The sequence below is a fragment of the Plectropomus leopardus genome, chromosome 15 (assembly GCF_026936395.1).
Source record: "Plectropomus leopardus strain MGB_pleo_1.0 chromosome 15, ASM2693639v1, whole genome shotgun sequence".
Lineage (NCBI taxonomy): Eukaryota > Metazoa > Chordata > Actinopteri > Perciformes > Serranidae > Plectropomus > Plectropomus leopardus.
The window spans coordinates 4,916,215-4,942,280 of record NC_142190.1 but is presented as its reverse complement, the minus strand read 5'-3'; the positions used below and the strand labels follow the sequence as shown (position 1 = coordinate 4,942,280).

Below are 26,066 nucleotides of genomic sequence, written 5' to 3'. Positions count from 1 at the left end.
GGAAGTGGAGTATTGCAGAGAGGGGGAAGCTTAGCTCAACAAAATTGCTTCATAAGCAGAGCAGTTCCCTAACCTCAGCCAAATGGGTGACTTGATATCCTAAGCAAACAGGGATCAATTCACTCTATTTGCTTTTCATTTCCAGAGAAAATGTGCGCTTCATTCCCGATACGTTCCAGCCAACGGTTGTTAACGGCACACTCATGTCTTCACAGCGCTCACAAATCATTCAGTGCCTCTGCATTTCATGCAGACATGACTAAGCCTATTAATTATATCTGCAACACCAACCGTATTAATTATATCTGCAACACCAACCAATTTACGTTAATGCCTCAATACAGAATTTATTTTGGTTATATAAGGATTAGGCTGTCAGACTCAAATTGTTTCTTACAGTGTCTCTCACAGTTCCTTGAAGTGTGAAATAAAGATTTTTGCAGCTTTCATTCCCTGATATGACAGTCGTTTTGACTCCAATTTTCATATTGACAGTGAAAAAACAATTAGCTGCAACAAACTCGCACTTGTTGTGACAGATCTATATCCGTTAGCAGATTTAATACCACATAAATTCATGCCATCAGTTAAAAACAAGCAGCAACCTCCAGGGCTGAAAAATGAAGCCAATAATGAAGTGCCAAAAGCTGCAGGTCTTTTAATGGCCACTTGAGGAAGGCCCCAAACAAGAGCCAATCCCCATCGAAACCCATGTTATTGTGAAAAGTGACCAACTTTACAACAGAAAAACAGGTTTCTGGCCAGGTGGCAAAAAACGGTTTTGATCTCATAAGCTAATTACCTCATTCATGACAACCATATGGGGTAAATTTTTATACAACTTGTTTGTTTGAATGTTATTAAGGATTAAAGTTATGTATAGTTAAGGCCATTGGTGCTTTTAGTGATAGGCTCAGAGTCCAAGTGGTCGTTTGTGCTAAATTTGAAGAAATTCCTGTAGCCTTCTTGAGATATTACAACAATGAGACAGATGCATGGTCACACCCTCACCTTTGACCTATGAGCATCAAAATCTAATCAGTTTATCCTTGGGTCCAAGTGGACATTTGTGCAAAACTTGGAGAAAAAAAAAATCCCTCAAAGCCTTTTTAAGGTATCATGTTAAGAAGGATGTGACAGGCAAGGTCACAGTAAACTTGACCTATGTCCTCTAAAATCCATTCAGTTCATTGTTGTGTTCAAGTGAAAGTGATCACAGTGACCTTGACCTTTGACCAAAATCTAATCAGATCATCCTTATATCCAAGTAAGTGTTTGTGCCAAATTTGAAGAATATCCCTTAAGCTGTTCTTCAGATCTTGAGACCTTGGCCTTTGACAACCAAAATCTACTCAGGTCATCATTCAGTCAAAGTGGACGATTTTACTAAATTTGAGGAATTGCCCTCAAGGCTTTCATCACAAGAATGGACGGTGGAACGGACTGACAACCCAAAAACATCATCCCCCTGGAAACAGTTATCACAAAAATCGAACATAGCTACAGTCACAATTAGAAGTTTCAGAATGGGAGTTCACAAACCGATGGGCGACATCACAGTGGCTATGTTCATTATTTTATGCAGTCTAAGGTTGAAAAGTAACATCAGACATTAACTTTTGCAGGAGCATACAGCAGGTGTGCACAGTAAATTCCACAACAGCTTGTTAAAGCTTTGCCTTCCTGTTCAGTCTGTGTGGACACCTTGAGGAAAACTTTTCAGACAGCAGACATGCCCTGCAGCGTGTTGTCAGATTGATCAGATTTTTTTTTAAAACTCTGCATCAGTGAAGAATGCACAAACAGGAATAAATTACATTTACCGCAGCAATGCTTCCTGTCAATTACAAAAGGCCAAATTGTTGGTATTGACGTGGAGGCAGCATCTCATTTAGAGAAACACAGACACACACAACATCTACAATCCTCAGATGTTCCTGACGACTCCACAGTGAACCACATGAGCGTCGCGGGAAAGTGAATCACTGGGAGCCACCAGCATGATCGCTGTCTTTCATGAATGTTTACTTCTCACAAACAACTCTGTTTCATTGACAGCCCAACATGATCCCGGCGCTAAATAACCGCAGAGCACTCAAGAAAACGCACCCACATGCATGACTGAACAGCCAATAAATCTGCAGGGTGGGTGGAATTAATATCGCAAGACAAATATTTTGGAAATGAATTTCAACCTCATTTCTCACAGTGAAAACATGAAGAACATATGGTCTCCATTACAGGAAACTGGAGTCGTAGAAAAGCCTCCTAACGGCTGGGCGGGGAGGATGCTTCCTGTCCTCAATCCAGTCAGACATTTAAATTCTCAAAAGCAACTCAAGGTGTAAACTCAGCTTTGTTCCAAAACATGATTAATTTTCACATTTAGAAGAAAAGACGTTTTGAAATATTAAAAGCGTTATGAGACTGCTGCCAACAAAATACGGCAATCTGGTAGAATAATAAGAGCCTCTAGATCCTGGCTCATGAATTTCAGCCGACAAAACATTGTTTTTAAGCCCTCAAAGCAGGAAAAACATTGAAGAGTGCACAGGGGTGAAACATGACTCCCAAAATAAGCATTATTCTGGCAGCCATCCATGCAAGATTTGAATAATGTAGTGGTTGGAAAAACAATGGCCACACCTGACTGAATACTTGAGTGAAATAAATCAAAATCAGACTAACATCATATCATATTCCCCGCCTGTTGTTTTCACCAGGTGTCCTCTGGGATCTGTTTGAAATGTTAAAAACTAAATCTCTTCATTAAAATGAGCAATTAGTGCAAACTCCTCAAGGACTTGTCATGTAAGTAAGCGTAAGGCAGAAGTGTTTAATCTCTGTGCGATAAATACAAACGCCTGGAGCTTTTTGGCTGCAACACAGCTGATTTTGTACACAGCCACCGGCTTGTATGGATTGCATAGCTGCTCCCCAAAGTCTCCAGCTATGCTTTGAGTGAGAATGAGAGATGGTTTTGGTTGTTTAGATGGACGGAGTGCGGGCAGGGAGGGAGGGGGAGAGCGGGTGAGCGGCGAGGGGAAGATGTGAAGGGGGTGAGAGGGGAGAGAGACGACGTTGTCACAGTGATTTTTGTCAGCTGGCTGAAGAGGCGCTCAGTAAGGGGAAGTTCCCCCCTGCTGCTGCGCTCAGCTAATTAAAACTCACCCTTTACACATGCCTGTGCGCGCACACAAACACACACGCAGCTCCATTTTTTGTGAGTCTGCTTTCAGAGGAATCTATACTGGGGATTTTGTTTCATGAGATAATACTACAACAATCAGGGTTGTAAATCAATTATAAAAAAAAAAACAAAACATACAAACGCCAGAGCTCAATGTATTTCTGCTATCAACATCAACTCATTAAGTTTGAAGATGAACTTGATCACAAGGTCAATCACTGAAATGATTCACAGAATTTAAATTAACAACACATTGTACATTGTGTGCAAATTTATGCCGATTCTTTAACCCCTTGGAAACCTGGAGTGACATTATTTTTCTTGTGCCATTTTCAAACGCCTTTCGTAAGCCTGAAAAAAGTGGTGCAGTTTGTTGCAAAAAGGCAATGAGCAACTTGGTAAGAAATGTTTCACAAATTGCAAGAAGGAAGGAAACAAGGACAAGGAAAAATGGTAGGGAAAAACTCTATTTATAATTATCACATTTACATATGTATAGTTATGCTATCCTTTTTTTGTTTGTTTGTTTGTTTGTTTTCTACTAATTTTTGGGTAATTTGCTCATACTTTAACTAATTTCTTGATCATTTTGGGGTAATTTCTTCTTCAGTGGCTCATTGCTTTTATTTAAAGAAAAAAAACTTGCTGAGGTTTCAAAGGGTTAACACAGGAGACAAAAACAGTAAACACACTTGGTCTTGCAATCCTGCAATCTGCCCAGGTCATATACTGTCTGTTACCGATGTAAGATAAGATACAACAGCTTTTGTGCCACCAAAACAGTGTGTCGTTAGCCGAAACAAGATCCTTTCCTATACATGATTTTGTGCCTAAACCTAACCACGCCTTCACCATAGTGTTGTTGAGAAACAAACAAACAAAAAAATGTACAATGCAGCACATCTGTGGTTTACAGCATACAATATTTTTTTCTGGCAACTGGGTTGTGATTCCACTTTATTTATATCAATCTCTATCTATCATTCACCAAAGTGCAAAGTTCGCTCTGTTCATAGTGCTTATTGTGTACTCTTAGGTCATACCAGATGTGTCATTAATTAAGAAAACGTAGCAAATTCTATAAAAATTGTTTTCAATTTACTGCAACAATGCAGCAGAGTTTAGATAAGAGATGGATATCTTAAACCTTAACAGTTAAAACAAAATCTGAATGGCTATATCACACAAAGTAAATTAGAAGACATGCTTTTTTGTAGTTTTTGGTTCAAAAACACCCTTTAACAGGCATGTATTCATAGTGTCTTGTGAGTGTAAGTTGCACACGACATGTGACAGTGCTCTGCTCTGACTAACTCAGAGTGTCTGACATGACGGGCAGCGAGCGAGATGCTGGCAAGCACGCAGGGAGACCCAAGGTGAATCTGGACTGATACAAAGAAGAGATGGCATGTGCATCAGAGAGAGAGAAAGAGAGAGAGAGGGGGAGTGAAGTCTGCAGACACTCCAGTCACTCATCCCACAGAACAACAACAAATCGAGCTATCTACCTATTTGAGTCTCTTGACTGTCAAAGTCACCTATGAGACACGCGGCAGAGGCGGAAAGAGGAGACAAGAGGGAAAGAGAGAGGGATGAAAGGGAGATGAGGGAGGGCGGCTGCCAGATATTTGAGGCCAGAGCCCTGCAAGATGTCACATCCTAACCTCTGGCACTGGAGACTTCTGTCATCTCCACACTTGACAAATCCTTACGCCTGCCGCTGGTGATCTCCTCTATATATAGAGACAAGGGGACAGATATGGCTTAACTCATTACCTCCGCCAAGGAGGTTATGTTTTCGGTTCGGTTTGTTTGTTTGTCTCTTTCTCAGGAGGAAACTATCAGCCAGATTTTGATGAAACTTGGTGGAGGAGTGTAGCATGGGCCAAGGAGGGACCAATTAAATTTTGAAGCAGATCCAAATCATGAGACTGATACACAAGTAAATTTTGTATTTCCTTATCTTTGCAGGATAGGGCATTACTTGGCCTTAGTGGAGGTTAGATTAACTCAGTGAACAATCAAGTCGGCATATGATAATTTTGGCATTGTACATTTGTGTAAACCACAAATATGTCACAATTGCAAGTTTCATATGCATCATATCAATGTCTCTAAAGTGACAAAGTATATGTCACATAGGAGAGATGCCTGCCAAGTTACAGACCACTGTTCGAGACAAACAAAAACATGGATGTGATTTAGCAACATGTTCTCAACCCAAGTTATCACATATTTCTGCTTTCCAGAGGACTTCCATACCTACATATTTTGCTCTAGGTATCTGTCTTTTTTAAATGGCGCTACTGTGATATCAACACAAGCACATGGTGGGATTACGCTGCATGTGGTTATGTTTAGGCAGCAAAAGCACATCACAACCAGTGCCAGGACGTTGAAAATGCACATGTTGGCACGGATGGTTAGGCTTAGGCTAAAGAGGCACATGGTGAGGTTTAGGAAAAAATCATCACATTCAAACAGGAAGCAATCACTGGACTCCAACATGAAAGTCCGGGGTTTGTTGGATCCATCCATCATCCTTCCCACCTACCCCATAGACACCCTTGCACTTCTTATATTACGCCATTACCTGCAGCGTTGCAACCCGTCTGCTTATCATGCTGCTGCAGAAGGTGCTCTCCGGCCATCCGCTGGCATATAATAACAACCTTTTTTGTCCGTCCGCGTTCTCAGCTGACGCTGTCCAGTGGCATATAATGTGAAAGCGAAAGCTGGCTTTTGGCGTTGGGATCTTACACCAAAAGCACCGCAAAAGTGGCGCTACTTGACGACTTCAGCATGAGAGCGTGCCGGATTTAGCGAGTAATTGCTTTATTGCCAGTGATTTCGTTTGCCACAAACGTGGGTGTGTTGTAGTGACCCATCGCTGTTTTTCCAATGAAAATAGTGGCATAAAAGACATCTCTGCTTTTCCTGCCAGGATAGTGGCAAAGTGTTGTTTATTTTTTTCACTGAGTCATTGTTGCTTTTCCTGCTTGGGATTGTGTCCTCAACTCAGTGTTTTAAAGCCAAAACGTGATCTTTTCCTCACCGTAACCAGGTGTTTTTGTGCCTAAACTTAACAATGTATTAACCACAGAGTTGTCCAAAAACAAATTCCAATTCATCTGCTACATAATAATGTGAAAATGTAACACATCCGTGGTTTGCAGAAATATACCCTGCCAGCACTGTGTCTGGTACTGGGGTTTCAGTGTGGGATTCTGAAATGCTGTGCATGTCAGTTGAAATGGGAGGTACTGGCTCCAGCTAGTCTTTGAGGATATCTGGGATATTTTCCCGTACTGCACCAGGCAGGAGGCACAAAAAATGAGTATCATAAAGGTCAAATAAAAAGTGTACTAAAAATACAGTGTGGTCCATAAAAGCAACTGGGTGAAGGAGACAAATCCAGGAGAAGAGCTGGAGAGTTTATGTCCAGCCCAAAGGACAAAAGAGCCTAATTTCCTCATCATCCCCTTGGCACGTAAATCCTGCAATAATCATTCATTCAGTCTCCCACAATTAGGAAAATAATTCATTCTCATCCGGCTAGTTTTGCTGTTTTCCAGTATGAATGAGGGATGACAAATTATCATGTAAAAGGCTTTTAATTGTACGATACTGGCCTTGGACACTGTATTATCTTCATTTCAAGGTCACATGAACAGGCAGTTGTTGGATGATAATAGCTTCCAGCACAGCATGCCTTGGAAATCTTCATAGCTTGGGTGTGAGCTGTACTTTAATCCTGAGGTGAAGTCAGCATTGCACAGAATGCAGACCACCCTCAAATATGTTGCCAGTTAACAAATATGTGAAGCTCGGTGGCTGCTCTCACTCAGAGAAAAACACAACTCTTTTCATTAAAAACTAAAATACTAATTGTGGCTCCGTCTGATTTATTCAGCTGCATTTAATTTGCGGCAAAAGCAAGGACAAGTTTTTCAACTGCAGAGCGAAGGGAGGCAGCGCCACGAGGTAGAATGTGCTGTTTTCGCCATGGCCTGTCGAACCTCGCTCCTATAATGCAACTAATGAAAGCTCCCATCACCCCATGGACAACTGGACTAATTGTAATGTCATGGCCCTGTGCTGTTGTGACGGCTGAGCGCGGGGCCGGGATGTGCTCACACGTGTCTGATGCGTGCTGACTAACACACGGACAGGCAGTGGAAACCAACAACATACATTTCACAATAGATCTACTCATGATTTGCTCTGTCAACAAAGTAAATAAACAAGTATGGTTAACTTCGAGGAGCCGATAAGAAAGAATATCCCTTTGTATAAAAAGACGTTTCTAATGCTTTTGCACCACATTGATTTCTTGATTCCATGTCATGCACATGAACATGTGCCTGATCCTCATGGGTTTACACCATTACAATATCATTGCAGTGATCAATCCAAAATATGTGCAATCTTACTGCTCAGTCACCATACATAATACTCTGCCTTCTATCCAAGGCCCGACAAACGAATTCTGCCACAAAAAACGGTTCCCCTTTTAAAACATAACTCAAATTTTTCATCGCCATCCCACCAAAAGAAATCAACATGAATGGAGGTCATTTTATTGAAAAGTGCACCCCTGATAGCTTTGTATGTAGGACAGTCAACCGAAAAATAAACCTCATTCTCAATTTATCCTGTGACACACAACAAACAACGTCTCTCCTCTTCTGGAGCAGCTTTGAACCTACCAGTCTCTCAGGCTAATGCTACAGTTCCTGAGCGTAACTGTGCACATAGAGATCTTTTTGTTTAAATTTTACCACACATACATTGAACCTACAAAATGCACTACATATAAGACTTTTGGCAAAGCATTTTTGCCATTTTGTGAATCATAGAAAAAGACTTTCAGTGCAGAAACAATGCTGCACAACCAGAACATTGAAATCTTGTCACCTTGACCCTAGTTTTCACCAAAGTCTTCAATCTTCTACACACCACACTTTCACTAAAACCTTAAGAACTAAAGAAGAAACGAATGTCCTTGAATATAAGGCGCCATTCAATCATGCAGAAGGCACAATTTTGAATGGAAGTCAGCAGTAGGGCCAGTTTTATATCAAGTAAAGTAAAATCCTAAAATCTTTCTGCTCAAAAACCAGCTTGGCATTAGGTTTCACGACCTTAAAGTTCCCCGACAACAGCAATATTTTAAGGTAATGCCTATACATTTCAATTATAAAATAAAGTACCATCATTATGCTAAACAACCAGCTTGGTATTAGGTGTCACGGCCTTAAAATTTGTGTACAACAAGACTTTATTGCAATGCCTATACATTTCAACAATGAAACACTTCATATGGAATTACAAATAGCAATTTTCATATTCTTCAGATTTCTATAGCGATAGTGGCTATGGTAGGCAGTGATGACCTCTGAATACCACTCCTACTTTTTCTGCAGCTCAAAAGTACAACAATGACATCACTATATTATTTACACAATGATAAAATAGCAATGGAAATCATGAATAGGTTGTAGTCACCTTTATCTCATCGTTGGTTATGGTATATTTCTTCATTGCCATTTGCTCAAGAGATCTTCAATAGTGTTTTTATAATTACCCTACTGCACTTAGAAGTATACAACAATATGCCAGCACTGCAATATTTTGCACATTAAATTTCATGCATTACTCTGTGAAACTGCCTTCCATAAACTCCCAAACGAATTCTTTTCTAAGCTACTTTGCAAACAACAATACAGCCACCAGCTCCACTCATATAGTGAAACTTGTCTCCAAAAACACATTTTTAAATCCTGTCTGAGAGCACACACGCATGCACACGTACACACAGCCATGCACACCTCAAAATCCACAACTACAGCCGGGAACGTGCATTGAACTTACCCAAGAACAGTGTGGCGAGAGGAGAAGCAGGCATCCCGGCATCCAGCAAGGACAAATCCCAGCAGGAGAGGAGAGAGTGTGCAGGATGTCTCTGTGACTGACTGGATCGACTTTACAGTAACTACAGTGTGACCTGACGGAAGAGTGAAGAGTACCGCATGTCTCCAGCACGCCGCGCAGCATACAGCGTCAGCATTCTCATTCATTCAAGCGCAGCAGCAGCATCTCCTGCTCAAACTGATCACCAGCGCAGCACGGCGACTTCTCCTTGAGCTCACCCTCAGCTCGTGTGCGGCGTGTTTCCCTGGTGTACACGAGTCCACACGCAGCTTCCCTTCTGTCCGTCCTGCCCCGTGGCCCGCTGCGTGGAAATCAAAAGAGGAGGTGCAACAAAGGTGTGCCTTGTAGCAGCCGGTAAAATGGGGACCTCTACAGTTGATGCGGGCGCACACCTCCGTTTCCTGATCCAGTGCTCACTGTACTGCGTCCCGACACAGGCAGGCATCCTCCTACGGGACAAACATGACATTGTACTGCCCCTGTTTGTTTTTTATAGTGTGATGCATTTCACAACATTTATATACAAATGCGTGGCATTAATATGTAGGTCATTCCTGTTCTGCAAAAAACATTTCTGTCCTCATGAATTTCTTTCCTTAAAAATGTGAAATATTTACATAAACACAGAATAATGCACATTAAGAGGACTTCTATTTGTACATGTGCTCGGTTTTATCAGGTCTACAGTGAAAAGTAGTTAACTTGTACAAGAACTTTAAGCCATGAAATAGCCTAATAAATAAATAAATGAATATATTCTTTAGTATTTTAAAGGCATATCAAAATTTTGAAACTTGGGCAAAGTGGCGTTTTTTTCTCAAAAACATGCTTAGAAGGCAGTGAGCAACCTAAGAAGAAAAGACCAATGAATCAGCAAGAAGTCAATAAAAAAATGAAAATTATCTAAACTACAGTATGAAAATAGAAGCACAAACAAAACACCAAAAATAAGGAAATGGTCTCAGGGGGAAATAGTTTAAAATTACATAATTCTGTAAAAATGATTTGAAATTGTCAAATTAGCTGTTTTTTTCCAAAAGCATGGGAAGAAGACAATGAGCAACTTAAAAGATATTAGTAAAAAGCACAAGAATTAGCACAAAAATAAAACCACAAACAAACAAACAAAGAAAAAAGGACAAGTAAAAAAAGAAAGAAAGAAAGAAAATGGCCTTTTTGCAATAGCTGCAGTACAGCTGTCCGGCACAATAACACTGCAAACGGTTCTGTGTGATTGCGTTCTCAGCCACCGAGCAGCGTTACATACAGCTCTGGATCTTACGCCAAAATCACTGCAAAAGCAGCGGTACTTGACTACTTGGGATTGAGAACTGGCTGGTTGTGCATGTGTGTATCCCAGTGGCAGCTCATTGCTGCCGCTTACACCTAATGGCAGTTACTGCTGACGTTGTTGTCATGGAAGCATAGTGCTCACCCTCTGGGTTTCCGCGGTTACCGCCTTCAGCTCTATCAGCACTCTTAGCATTGTTGCAGTTGTCTAACAGTGTTTATAAAGTTAGCATCACCGGCTCAGCCTCCTCAATGTTGACAGCAGTGTCAAGACAACTCACACTGATTTTGGCATATAGCCCTTTTAAAATAACTCAACCTTAAGTTTTTAGTCAACTTGTTAGCAAAGTCAACGCTGAAATGTTGAGTACCCTAAGGTTTTATGTTATAAATGCATAGTTTGGGTCCCCAACATTAGGAAACTGCCAGATGCTATCTTGCATATGTTGGGCATTTTGCATAATTTACCTAGTTTGTATAAATGTGCATGATCACATATGCTGGCAGTATTTTAGCCACTTGCTTTGGACATGGTTGGTTTGGGGGTTTCTTTGAGGATGATAAATGATTGTTTTGTTATAACAAGTTTAACTAGTGTGCATATAATTCTCTGTTCTGATATTTTTGGATATAATTTTGTTTAAAAAAAAAACAAACCAAAACAACAGTTTTTAGGACTTGTGTGTCCCACTTGCTAAACATGACTTTATTATACTTCCTTTGCCATGCTACCTGCCTTTCTTACCAACATTTACCAACTTTGTATTAATGTGATGGTCTGTGAATTCAAATGTTCAAACTTCAAGCACTGATCTATTTGTGAATTCATAAATATAGTACTATTTATAACGTATTTGAAATTATTTCAATTATTTAAAATACTTTAAATATACAGATTAAGTTACCTGTCTAATCCAGTCAATTCAGTGTCCTCTAAAACACCTAAACTGAATAAAAATTAATTCACAATCAGCCCAAATGCAGTTAAAATATGCAAACTTCTGGTTTTAAAACATAAATTTAGAATTTTGAAAACATCAGAAATGGATTCAGTATCCTCAAAAAACCCAACCCACCCAAATAATGTCCAAAATGGCCAAGCAGTAGCTAAAATACTGCCATTATGTAAATTCATGCAAAATAAGTATATTATGTAAATTGCCCAACATATGCAAGTTAGCATCCAGCGGTTTCCTAATGTTGGGGACCCATACTATGCATTTATAACATAAAACTGGGTTACACAACATTTCTGGGTTCACAATGGGCTCTACAGGCTGGCAAATGGACTATTTGTTTTCACACTGGACATGAATCCCCACCACTGCACCATCTTACAGCTAAAAGTCCATTAACAATAAGTCTCTGTAGAAGTGAAATTATCACAGTATATATGAAAAGAGATGCAGAACGCCATCGCACAAAGGAACACATTATCACTATAATCACATTATAGGTCCCTGTAGGAATACATGTGATGAATAGTAATAGATCTGAAATGAAATGAGTGAATCCCTATTGGAACATTAGGGATAACATGTTTATATTGATTTTTTTTGTCTTGTCTCTTGTAGAAATCAGTCAGAATTTGTACAGTCAGGGAGTTGCATAGAGTAGACACTATAATGCATATGCAGTAATAAAGAATTAGATCATAACCATTACAAAGATGCAAACTGAGATATACTTTTCAAATGCCAGACAAAAAACATAAAACAATTCTACTTTTGACAATATCCTTAAAAATACTACATTAATACCACAGAGAATAATAATCTCACTGGTCCTGAGTAATGTACACTCACTTCATTTTATGACCTTACAGAAAGAGTATAGTTTGTTCTCTTATATGTTTATTTTATATACACTTTCCCTAGTTATGGACTCCTGTCCCTTTTTTGTGAATATCAGAAAGAGACTGACTCGTCTCGTGTGCCTCTGTTTCCATGACTTAGTGGCGCATGACACAGATCCGGTCATTGCTACATGGTGTAAACACAGCGGGTGAAGACATGGCTTTGATCAAATAACCCTTTTTTCCTTTCCATTCAAAGACACAGCGCTCTGTATCATGAAGCTGTGACAGTGCTGTGATGGAAGAAAACAGCCTGGGAGCTTTTCCAAGATAGTTTTTTAAAAATGAAACTAACTTATGTGCAAATATGGCACTTCAAATAAGGAACCGCGGGCAGATGGTCTTACAGACTGTGTGTCTTTTCAGCTTGAAGGAGTTGTATCAAAGTATTAGTAAGTTCTTAAACTGCATTGTTTCATGGAAACATTAAATGGTCAAATGATGAAAATAACAAAGGAAACACTTGCACTTTAAATTAGTACTAAATGCATTAGTACAGGTATTTAAATGGTCTCAGCTGTGCCTTGTCTTTGTCACAGAGACATGCATATGAATAATGATTGCTATGTATATAAGATACCTAGTCATACTGTTTGCTGGGTTGCTGCATTAGCAGTTTGCCATCAAATGTAATGGAAGTCTTTTTTTGTGGAAAAAATGTTAAATTTTGCACTAGTGCCTTAACATGGAGCTCATTAAGAGGTTTTGAAAATGTGCTCAAAGAGATTCATTCCTCTGCCTTGTGTGTAAAATCTTTTTGCTCTGCAGACACACTTCGTCACACTTGACAACTTGGAAGCCAATTAGAAATATAGAAATAGTCCAAGACTTCAATCAAAGATCCATAAACAGCGGGGAAGCTGATAAGAATTACTGCTGTGCCTCTGACTGAGTCTCAGTGTTACAACAGCAGGCAGTTACTGTGCAACTGCCATTATTGTTTTCCTTTCTTTCTTTCTTTTTTTAATTATTTATTTAGGGACATTGCAATTTAAGATATAGTTCCAATATAGAGTATAAGACTGATGTGTTACACGAAGTTTATAGCTATTGCTAATTATTTACTTGTGTTCCCAGTTGGGCTTTCACATGTCGGCCTGCAGTGTTACCTGTTGTTAATTACAACAAGTAAATGCAGACATCACATTCTGATTGACTTCTATGGGTGGTAACATTTTCTGTCATATAGACAAAAAACAAGACTGCAAATAACCATAGAGATACACTAATATGATAATAAAAGACTTTTCCTTACAATACATAAACTATTTTATAAATGTAATGCAGTTTAAGCAGGTAAATGCTCCTTCAGCTCCAAAACAAAGTGAGAAATCTTGAAATGTCATCATGATATCATCCAAAATTGTCACATATCATTGCTTTGTCAGTAGACATTCACTTCTAAGTATTACGCTCGAGGTATTCTTCTGCATCTGCTGTTGACATTATGGGATGCTGCAACAAAAGCATATGGTTAGGTTTAGAAAAAACTCATCATAGTTTGACTCTACATTCATGCCGGAAGCAAACACCAGGTTTCTGTGTGAAAGTTTTAGGGTTTGTTGGACCCATCCAATGCCCCTCCTACCCACACTACATGGACCTTCCAGCTCCTTATATCACGTTGTTATTGGCAGCGTTTCAACCTGATGCTGTCCAGCAGCGTATGGGAAAGGTTCAGCTGCATTAACAATCTGGCAGCTTTTCATGCTACCATAAAGGATGGATTTTGGCGTTTGCAGCTTATGCTTAAATCCCTGATAGAGCCATGATATTTGACGACTTCAGAAATAGAACAGGCTGCAAGACATACTAGGCAACAGCTAGTTCTGCCATAGTTAACATAGTCAGCAATCATAATTTCCTTCAGGAGGAATAATGGTTTAGATTGGCTTAGCTTAGCCCATTTATTCATTCATTCAAAAAACAACATCCCAAATAAACTGCTATAATGAAGTGCCCTCTTTCTATTCTCCCAGACTTTCTCCAGATAACTGCCTAATTTGTATTTTTCAAATGTGAACATACCATGAAACTTCTATATTTACAAAATCAACATCTACTTTTCTCTTACTAAATTCAGCATCATGCGGTTCACAATAGAAAGGAAAGTAGAGAACAAACTGGAAAGAGTTCCAGTTTCAACAGTCAGATTTCAGCTGAGCACATAGTGATCTTTGCTTTTTAGATAAATTATATACAACATAATCCCCTGCACCATGCGCAGTTTTTATCTTATTCATATTATCTTAGTTTATCTTTCCTCTTGGAAGGACAGACTTTGCGTGAGAGAGACGCACAGTAGGAGGATTTCTCTCCGATCTGATTGAGAGCAATCAGAGGGAACGCTAAAATCCAAACAATGTGTTTTCTATTTTGGAACGGAGGACGATACGTTGACAGTGATTGACTCTGTCATTAAAAGTTAAATCAACAATGAATCCCAGCGGGCACATCCTAATCAGTGACGCAGCAGGTGTTTTGTCTTTGACAGCTCATTGAAATCCTGCTGTGTTATCATTGTTAGTGGAGTACAGTATAATTGAACTCAACGAGAGGAGTGCAGCACTGGTTTTCTGCCTGATGTGATTTAGTGTGGATGTTCCCTTTACGGTCCCATAGGATGCAATGAAGTTAATGGATGTAGATACAAGCCACACACTAGAAATGTTTAGCACTTTGCAATCTTCCATTTATCCCGTTAAACGCCCTCACAGCTGTATTTAATCATAAAAGTCATCATTAGTAACATGAAACCTTTTTATTCAATTAGTCGAATCAGGTAGATAAATGTTGAAGTATAACCTCTGGCAGATGATAAAAGGGACCACAAGAATAATCAGAAACAGCATTCACCATTTTGCACGCAGTGGGAGAGCAGATGGGGTGATTAATGCATATAATATATAACAAGGTTATGTGTTGCAGTAATTTGAAAACATTATGGAAATGCAGACTTTTTGTTGCAAGGTAAACAGATGCAGATGTGTTAAAAAAAACAGAATATTTCATTCAAGATAAATTCAATACTCTACATGAAGGAAAGAGATGCATTCTGAGTAACTGCAGGTCAGATTGATTCTTATAACAAAGCAGAGCTTGAGCAGATGTAGACTTTGCTCTCTGTGCCAAGAGAGGCTCTGATCCTACATATGAGGCTGACTGTAGGCATTTGAACAGTGACACTTTTATTGTGTCATCTCTCCTTTCCAACACAATGAGGTTAAAATGCTGCTTTCAGTTATAAAGCTGTTTAAGGATGTGGAGAGGCATGGTTATTAGGGAAGAAAATCATATGCTTTATATATACAGTACTTTGAATTTTGGAAAATCGTATCCAAGAAAATCAAAACTTTTTTAATGTCATACAGTGGAATGTTCTTTTCTGTCTACGTCAGTCGCCTGACTTCAACTGAACAGTTACTTTGAGCCTGCAGAGTGTCAAAATATGCTGCTTGGGTATTGCTAAAATGACGCTGGTCACACAGATGCACCAGGACCGCCTCTTTTGGACATTTTGATATTGTCAGATATGTGCAAACTTTGCTTTACTTTACTTTACTTTTCAACAAGGCTTTGGTTTTCGCGTGGCTCGGTTTAGACACTAAAACCACTCGATTTAGAGAAAGATCATGTTTTGGCTTAAAATACCTGCTTTTGGAGGCACAATCCTGACAGGAAACAGTGATGTCTCAGTAAAAACCAACTGCTTAATCTGTCAAAAACAACTGCTTTTAATGGTACTATCGAGAAATAAAGCGATGAGTTACCAAAAAACAATGTTTTTTGTGGCTCTACCCCTGCCAGAATGCAGCAATGAGTCACTAAACAACTTACATTTTGTGGCTCTATTTCAGCTAGAGACAAAGCCGATAGGTCCCAAAAACCAACCACTTTTTGTCTCTGTTTGTTAGAAACACAGCAGCACTTCACTAAAAATCACCACCGTTTTGTGGCTCTATCTGTGCTAGAAACAGAGCGATGGATCACTGAAAAACTATTGCTTTTTGTGGTTTCATGCCAGAAACAGTGACCAGCCACCACTTTTGTATCTCTGTTAGAAAAACAGCAAATGGTAACAAAAAACAACAGCTTTTTTTGGCACTATCCCAGCAAGAAACAAAGCAACAGGTCACTGAAGAACACCCGTGTTTGGTGGTTAAAAAATCCAGGACAAATGGCAGGAACAACCCTCCACCTCCCAATAACAGATCCAGTTCACATTACTTTAAAACTGTTGATACAATTGTAACACGTTCTATGTGACATTTCCTAGTGCACATGTACTAACGTTAATGTCACTTACTGTAATTTGGGCTAGATCAGAAGATATAGTTTCGCTCAGGGAGGATAGATGTGACAAGAACAACGGTTTGGAAAGAAAAGAGTAACAAGAATATATTTATTGGCAGGAAAGCCACTCTTCAATTTCAACAAATTTAATAGATCCGCTATGGCTGACTGTGTACTTCTTGGTATTTCAAAAAAACAATTACTCAGAATTCACCATCAATTTACCAATAACAACCTCAGTTGTAAATAACCACAGAACAAATTCACAATAAAGAGATATAATATTCAAAGTGCAAATAAAATAGAAAAATGGGCCCAAAATGGTAAATGAATAAGTCCAAAAACGGTCAAATGTCCGAATCAGTCAGTGTCCAGTTTGTCCAGAGTCAGTGTGTATCATTCATCTACCCAGGTAGTGTGATTTTTGTCTCTTATCTGTATGATGTGATATGATCTCTACAGATGCTCGATGAAGCTGTCCCCGTCCTTACACCCTCCACGCCTGTAAGTCGGGTCCCTGCTCCAGGTCTCGCTGGTTCGGGCTCTGGCTCGCCATCGGAATCACTCATACATCCAAAAAAAACAACCTGCATAGAGCAGCAGTTTTTCAGATCCATTATTTATCTCTTTCCAAACATTTTCTTAAATCAACTGTACAGTATTTATTCTTTTCTTAAATCAATGAATGTGAACCACTCAAATTTGACAATGTATCATTTACAGCTATAAAATGAACTTTTAACAGCCAACACATACAAATGGTGTATATGAATTGTTTTTGACTACTTTTTAGCTGTTTTAAGCCTTTACCACCACATAGTACACATAAATCATGGACTGAATCACATCTAAATCATGTTTGAGAAACATGAATTAAGTAACTGTCTGTCAGTAATACTCAGCTGCGCACTGCTGCGTGTTTTAGCTCACAACATCAGCTCCGCTAGCTTCGTAGCTTTAGCTAGCATTTTACAATAGCAACTGTTCAATTAGCACATTTTCTACACAGAAGTACAAAATAAACCCACATTCTCGCATTCAACAAACTCTTATATATCTCCGGTTGGTTTTAAAACGTCTTCTAAGAAACATAACAACGTAACTAATGATATATTCATGTATTTAGTGAGTAACTAGCCATAGTCGGCAGCCGTTAGCATGCTATGCTAAACGCTAATAGCTTCTACTCACCGGAGTTTTCCCTCAGCAAAAACAGAATAAACGGCGATGTTCACAACCCAAAAACAAACTCCTCCCGATGTGGATACTTCTCAGAATCGATACCTTACAACAAAAATAGCTTTTACCCACTTTCATTTAGTTTTTTTTCTAACACTTGTTGCTCGCTCTTGGCTGTAGCCTGTCTGCTCTCATCGGCGTCAGTGAAGGGAAGGAAAGGAAAAACAAGCAAAAAAACAAGGGACTCAGACCGCGAGCGGCGCTGTGTGTGACTGATGTGTCCTCTGCTGGTGTAAATAACAAACTACAACACAATACAAACATAAACTCAACTGGAAAAATTGGGGATTACTCTGTGTGTGTAACTAAAGGGCGTTACACAATATGTGTGAAATGTACAAATGTAGCGTATCTTTGTTGTGCAGAAACGTACAGTGCCAACATTTTCTTCTGGCCATTTGGCTGAGCAGGCAGATTTCAGACAGACCTTCACTAAAAAGGGCTTCAAATATTGCATATATCATGGCTGCACTTTATTTGTCCAGTACAGTTTGGTATCTAATTATCAGGGGCCAATGCATATAAGGGCTTTTAGTTCTTCCACTGTCCATCTGATGTACATACAAGCAGCCTCATTAAAGTGGAGAGTCAGCACTTTAATCTCATTGCCACAGCTTCATTCCAATTAATATGTGCATAAATACAGAGCTAAAACAACAAAAAAATGTGTCACTTTTCTACGACTACACACTGATCTGCGTGTCTCTGATCTACTATCAGTCGTGAAGTGATACATATTAACATGCCAGGTCAGTGGAAGATCAACAGTGTCTCTTTTCTCGCAGCAAATAACAAAGACAAAAGGCATCTACATGATCAAATGTGTGTTGACTGTGAAAATCCTCCTGAAATAGCAGAGAGCGGAACAAAGACAGGCTCATTAAAAATGTATCAAGGGTACAGCAGCCCCTGTGTTTCTCCTTGCTCAGGGATTCTTCACGGCTCAATAAAGGCTGAGGACATTATCATCACATCCAACAATGCCTTTCATTCTCCACTTCATTTCCACTATTGTTTGTAACTGCTTTAAAGATGCATTGTGCCAACTGCTTGCTTTTATATCCAAAAACTGCAAATCCAACAAGTCCATGTCGAGAATTTTTACCCATGGGGAAGAGCTCTTTTAAAATGCATTCTTGACACATGTATGGGTGCTTTTGCAGCTGGCTTAGCATCTTGATGTGTCATTGCAGGTTGATGTGCGTTGAAGAACCAGGATAGAAAAAGCAGCAGTTTTATCCCTGATACCGTGACAAAGTCATCTGTCTGTTTGGCGCTGTGCGTGCTGTAGGCGTCAGTTGACTCACATCAAATGACAACATTGTCTCAAAGTCTTTCTGTCTTGAACCGCAAATCCATGCAGTTCAAGACAGCTCATCTGTCTATGTCTTAAACTTTAATCATACTATCTACAATGCATCCTGCACCAGATATGCAAAAGTCATACATGCAATCTCCCTGCGGTTCTTTTTTTGTCCAGAAAACTCCAGAAAATACTTTTTTGATAAACATTTAAAAAGTTGAAAAATCAATAGCAAGAACATACGCAACTGACATCTAGTTTGTGTTACATACACCGAAAACTTGGAAATCTGCTGATATGATGTTTTTCTTCTATCAATAATAGACTAATTGTTTCAAAAGAAATAAAAACTGTATAATTCAGACACCAAATGTATTATTTACACCTGAAATAGTTTTGGCCTCTAAAGAAGAAGAAAGAGATGATTCCTTCCTTTTTGTCAGTGCCCACACAATATTGCAGTACAGGGGAGAATACTGTTGCATCTTGGATTTTGTTTTACAGTCCACAACAAGCAGCAGCCTCTGTGGGTGAATAATGAAGCCAATGCAGAAGTGCTAAAAACTGTAGTTCATCATATGGCCACTTGAAGGCTGGCTCCAAAACGGAGTAAATTCCCACAGACGCTGATTCTAAAATTGCATGTTTACAGTCTGGTACAAAAAAGAGTTTTGGTCTTTATAGCTAATTTCAACACTTGTGATAACTGTATAAGGGGTGATTTTTATGTATCTTTTTTATTTTTTATAACTCAGTCATTTATATTTCATCAAGGCCCAAAGTTATGCATATTTAAGGGTCGGGCCACTTGAGAAACAGGCTGTCTGCGAGGCCTCACTACAGTCTATAAGTCAGATCCGCCCCTTGCACTTCCGCAGATCCAACGTATTTTTCAAATATGGCTCCAAAAAAAACCCAATTAGGATGGCAACAGTTGAAATGCAGTTCTCAAAGCTTTAACCCGCATCTAAAAACCTGGATCGACATCACTTTTCATGTGCTGCATTCAGATTCTTTCACATGTATTAAACCTTCAAAATCTGAGCAAATTGGTTTCTTTGGAAAAAATGGAAAAAAGGCAATTAGCAACTTGGCAAGTCCTGTTCCACAAACTGCAAGAAATAAGTAGATTTAGAACTTTCCAAGTGTGTGTATAAATGTTATGTTTAGAGATGAAATCAGTGGTTTTGAACAAATTAGGACCCCATGAATTATGCTATGTATTTAATGTAAAGTAACTGAGGATAGATTTAGGCAAGTAAAGTTACTGTGGTGTTATGTGGTGTGGAGCAGGTGGACCCCAATCACAGGAGACTGCAGGGAGTACACTGGAGATCACAAGACAAACTCAAGTATCAAACCAAGGCTGAACTGATAACTTAAATTACTTAACTAGGGACCAGTCCTAACCAGGAAAGGACTAACGAGGCCGATGCAGGGCAGGTGTATAGACGGCAAATGGAGAAAAGGCCTCAGACAAACACAGGAGGGATGAAACCCAGTAAACAGAAACCCCCAAAACCCATAAAACACAATCATCTTGATAATAAACTGACTAAGTGAAACCAAAGACAGACTAACTACAATAGGCAACTTAAGTCTTTTACAGACACTCAGCCCAGCTTTCCCAAAAACTCTGAAGGCAACAGGACACAGCAGACCGTGACATCGAGGTTTAGAAACATGGTGACAACAATGTACCTCAAATTGACTCTAAGTTCACTCAGAGTTCACATAGTTCTGGACACCAGTCCCCTGGGAAAAATCTTGTGTTTTATGACCCATCCACCACCTTAACCAAACTACCACTTCCTTCTTTACTTCCATTAGCACATTTGGTCACATAATCGCAGTCTTCCCAGATTCGTGGGTTATACAAGAATAACTGGCTCGTGATTATGTTTAAATTTTGGTGCATGATAGGCATTGCATCACAGCAGCCTGATATGATATGAATAAAACATGCAAATGTAACCTATTCATGGCAGAAATGTACATTGCCAAAATTTTCTTCTAGTGATTGGATGTTTGTAATGAGCTAATACAACACGTTCTCATCCCAAGTCATCACATTTTGTTGCTTTGTCAGTGGACTTCCATGTCTACATATTATGTGCTAGGTATCTTCCTGCGTCTACTGTTGACGTTCTAAGATACTGCAACCGACGCTGCACGTCAACAAAAGCACATGGTGTTGGACCCAGCAACGAACCCAACCACCCTACAGGGACCTTTGACCATCTTTCATCATGTAATTACCGGCAGCAGTTTAATCTGACGCCATATTGTCACGTATTATAACACAGTGAAAGGCTCCATCCAGCCGCATTATCAACTGACATAAGCTGGCAGCATATTATGGCTTTTGATGTCAGTGTCTGACACCAAAATTACTGACAAAGCCACAGTATTAGAGGAGTTCAAAATAAGAGTGTACTGGCTGTTAATAAGGTTTTTTAAGTTGCAAGGTTGAAAGAAAATTGCTTTGACAGATGTTTATCCTACTCTACTATGAGTAATTCATCAGGAAGACTTCTTTCTTTGATCACTATACATTGAATCTATATAAAATATTCAGTACAAAAAACTTGTTTTATTTCTCCTCACAGGTTTGTAGAACAAAATCAGACTGACTTTTCAGCCCATTTTCATTCCAAACTCATCAAATACTGCCGCTTGGTCTGTGATTTGGTGTCAGATACCAATGCCAGAAGCCACCCTTTGCAGTAGTATGATATGCCGCTATAATGTCGGCAGATGGAGCTTGTCCCGGCAGTACAATACACCACTGGATGGCGTCAATGTGAAATCCTGCTGGTAACGACATAATATAAGGATTTAGATAGTCCCTATAGGGCGGGCTGGAAGGTCAAACAAACAACAGAGCCTGCTGTTTGCTTTCCATATGAAACCATGTTGTTTTTTTTCTAAACCTAACCATATGCTTGTGTCACACAGAGAAATAAACATGAATATAAGGTGTTTTACTGATTGAAAAAGACTGTATTAATCAAACAAACAGAAACTGCATATTTCCTGTGAAAACTGGAGTGTATTTTGAGAAGACACACTGCATTTAAAGTGGTATAAATTGACATGACATCCCAGAACGTCGACAACAAACGCAGAATGCCTGGGGCGTAATGTGTAGATTTAAACAGTACTGACCAACTGGCAATATTTGATCAGTTGGGATGAGAATGTGCTGGACCTTCTGGGTAAGATGGTTCCCAATTAAGCTACAGGCCTGGACTGAAAAAAAAATGTTTTTGATGTTTTTCCCTGATGCTTGTATATTATTTATAATCGGAACCTACACCTCAAACTTGTGATTGATTTCTCCGAAATGATTATGCGATGATGACAAGTGTTGATCGGTGAGTTGTTTGTACACTCTGAGTGCTAATACCGCTCAGGGGCATCTGTTCAGAACTGCAAGTGTTACATTTGGTGTGATGGGTGTGAGAACTGCTGGAATGTTATTTTTACACCTTCTGAGTTTAATTAATTTGGAGCATTTTGCTGTGCATAACACTATGTTGCTTTCATGTATACTAACCACACAAAGCACTCCAAACTTCCCCCTCCCCCAAGCTGCAAGCTGCTCATTACATGGAAGTGACTCGTGGGATAACCACAGCTCGCCACTGAACCATAAGATAACTTATCTGGTGAGGAGCTCTCGCCTATTATGCCCCCACAGTTCAGTTGGTTATTAGGTTGGTACTTTAAATGCAGACATACTTTTGACTGAGACTAGTGTAGGTTTTTGCCTCTCATCTCACTGTTCTCTGGGTGTGCAGCATAATTACATCTCCTTCTACATTTGCTATAACACCACAAATTAAGCAAACACAGTAAATGTTTTCAGGGGAAAAAAACCAAATGCACTGCACAAAAAACAGAACTGGCAGAGAACTCAAAATAAGCACAAAAAGCAAATTAGGGAAAGAAGCTGTAAGCAGATAAAGAGCAAAATTACAAACTACTGTACATCAGCTAATAACCTGACTGGCTACTGTGCTGTACTGTAGGACCAGCCCGTTCTCATCCTGAAGTCATCAAATACCATCACGTTTGCAGTAATTTCAGCTTAATATACTGATGCCAAAAGCCACCTTTTGCGTCCACATAATACGGCACTGGACAGCGTCGGCCGAGAATTCGGCTGGACGGAGCCGTTCGTGTTGTTATGATGTGCTGCCAAGCTGCTGGATGGCAACTGCTGTGGCAGAATGATATGCAGACAGGCAGCGTTAGTGTTGCATCTGCATGATATGCCGCTGGACGGCATCAGGTTGAAATGCAGCCAAAAACGGCATGATATAAGGAACGCAAGGATGCCTACAGGGTAGGCGAGAGGGACAGTGGATGGTTCTGACGAACCTCGAACTTTCACACAGGAGTTCGGTGTTCGCCTCACGTCTGAATGTAGAGCCAAACCAAGAGATTTGAACCGAAACCTAACAGCCTGTGGCTTTATTGTCAAATCCTAACCATGTACTTTTATTGACGTCCCAGCATTGGCCGCCATGTGCTTTTGTTGCCTAATCCTACCCATGTGCCCTTTCTGATGTCCTGGCAGCATCCCTAAAAGTCAACAATGCAGGGGGTTATGTAGAGCGTAATATGTAGATGCGGAAGTTCACTGATAAAGCAGCAATGTGTGATGACTTGGGATGGGAATGTGTCAAAGTTATACCAGGCTATGACCTGACTGGCAACTCTGCTGTATTTTGGGACAGCTGTTCACAAATAACTGACTGTTAAATTAATCATCAGCAGTGTGGCCTTAATGCAGGTCAGTAGAATGTTAATAGGAGTCTACTGTGTGACTGAAAGATGAAAATATTTGAAGACAAACTAAGACGTAAATGCACAGTTGCTGAAGCACCAGGGTATAGCCTGTGAAGGTAGATGCTGCAGATCTGTAGTCACATCATTCAGCCATTCAGGATGCAGTGCGATGTGCTGTCAGAGACCCTTAAGAGAAGCCTGTGACGTTGGCTGAATTTAAAAGACTCCAGAAACAGACTTAATTAATCACATGGTGGAATTCATGCTGTATTATAACCATGGTTAGTTACACTAAGCAACTCTCAGGGTAATTCTTTTTGCTTAAGCCCATTGTTTGCCAGTACACTGCAGTACTCTTTTAGCATATGCATGTTGGTACAATACACTGAACTGCTGACTGTGCAGTTTCAAACCACACACAGGTCAGCCCATTAGCCTATGAGATTTATGATTAGGTTGGGAATTGGGTGTAGGTTATGAGAGCGAGAGACCAAAGTGTGATCATCACTTTAGTGCAGGTGATGCGATAGATGAGGCACTGTGATGTAATGGCCAATGCTGTGACCACACACACTCTTAGACCACCAGGGCTCACTCTCCCTTTGAGGTTGGATGCTATAGATCTGTGGCAACATCATCAACAAGAGATATGTGTTGTCAGAGGTTATAGAATAGAGGAAATTAGTTTTGCATTGTCATGACTTTAACTTATGTTGATTAAAACATATGTTATATGATTTAAGCTGTTTTTAAGCCATAGCAGACAGATGCTAAAGTATGCATTACTTTTAGCGGTTCTGTCAACATATTTTCATAGAACAAATCATATAATATTCGACAAAAATGCAAAAACAACAGTTCATGTGATTTCCAAATTAGTGCCCCACAAATGACGTTACATGCTTAACGTAAAGTCAAGCGACGTACAGTCACAGAGGCAAGGTTTAGACTATAAAAGGTACTATGGTTAGGTTTGGGAAAAGAAACATAGTGAGAAAGTACCTAAAAAATGACTCAAAGTTTATTCAAAGTTCACACAGTACTGAACACGTGTCTCTGGAAGAAAGTCCTCGGGGAAAGTCTGGATTTTTTTGAGGCAGATATTAATATTTTACTGAAAACAGTGCATGGCAACTTGAAGTAGAATTATAGTTTGTTTTTTAGTTGTAGCCATCATTCATACCGGTTAGAGAATTATTTACATTGCAGTCCTGTAGGGGACAGCAGTGCACATACAACATGTACGCACGCACGCATTCATGCATGCACGCAATCTTGCTCTTTATCTGCATCTTTGCGTGCTTGCGTGCAAAACTTCATACAATTTACAACTTCATAAGTACTGATGGTTAAACAAGAGAGGCCAAAATGTATCAATAGAAAGTTTGTCTTTGCTTTCATTTTCAAATCTGGCAAAAGCTTTTTTTGTGTGAAAAACTGGATCGTTATAGATCCTTAAACCTCTAAAAAAAAATTCAAATGGAAAGAAATCGAAAAAGGCAATGACAAAAAAAATCACTATTGAATTAAACTTAATACTACCAGTGACAAGGTGTTAAGTAGTTTGAATGAAGGTGTCATTAACCTAGCATTTTGGTAATTTGTTAATATATGACTTGTTTAAAATGTGTCTAACCTCTTACATTTCCCATTTACACCCCATGTAAAGGTGTGTCGAACAGAGTCAAACTACATTATAATACCTGGTAGGAACAACAAAAAATGAAATTGAATTTCTATTAATTAGGCAGGTTGAGGTCCTTGTGGAAAGAGAAACACAACAAGTGGAAGGAAAATGAAAAACAGCTTCTTCATTAGAGCCAAAAAAACATGGATTCTCTATATGTCCCTCAATGACTCTATATGACTTGCAAATGTCCATACACAGGGCATCATTAAAGCACGCAACTATGACACAAATCATTATAGGTTGTTTTTCTCACAGCTGACTGACACAGGTTGTTATTCTTCAGTCATCTCTTCTCCAGTTTGGAACGACAGCCACAGAAACAAACACATTTGTTACAGTCAGCGAGTTTGTCTTCAGAAGAAATCCCGTCTTCAGACATCCAATGTTTTATTACTGAAGACAGCCATATTCGTTCAGCTCGCCCAGGGACTTTCTTTCCTCCTCAGCTTAGATTATTTTCTCTGTGCTATGAAAT

The 26,066-nt window shown here is 39.5% G+C and overlaps 1 protein-coding gene across 1 annotated transcript in view; it reads right to left on the bottom strand.

Annotated features, from left to right (window-relative positions):
- clmpa (CXADR like membrane protein a) overlaps window positions 1-26,066 on the bottom strand; it is a 97,117-nt gene that overhangs the window by 57,583 nt on the left and 13,468 nt on the right. Inside the window, exon 2 of the mRNA XM_088088751.1 lies at window positions 9,065-9,573. Coding sequence (XP_087944877.1) covers window positions 9,065-9,098 — 34 coding nt within the window. The 5' untranslated portion in view covers window positions 9,099-9,573. The remainder of the gene's footprint in view (window positions 1-9,064; window positions 9,574-26,066) is intronic.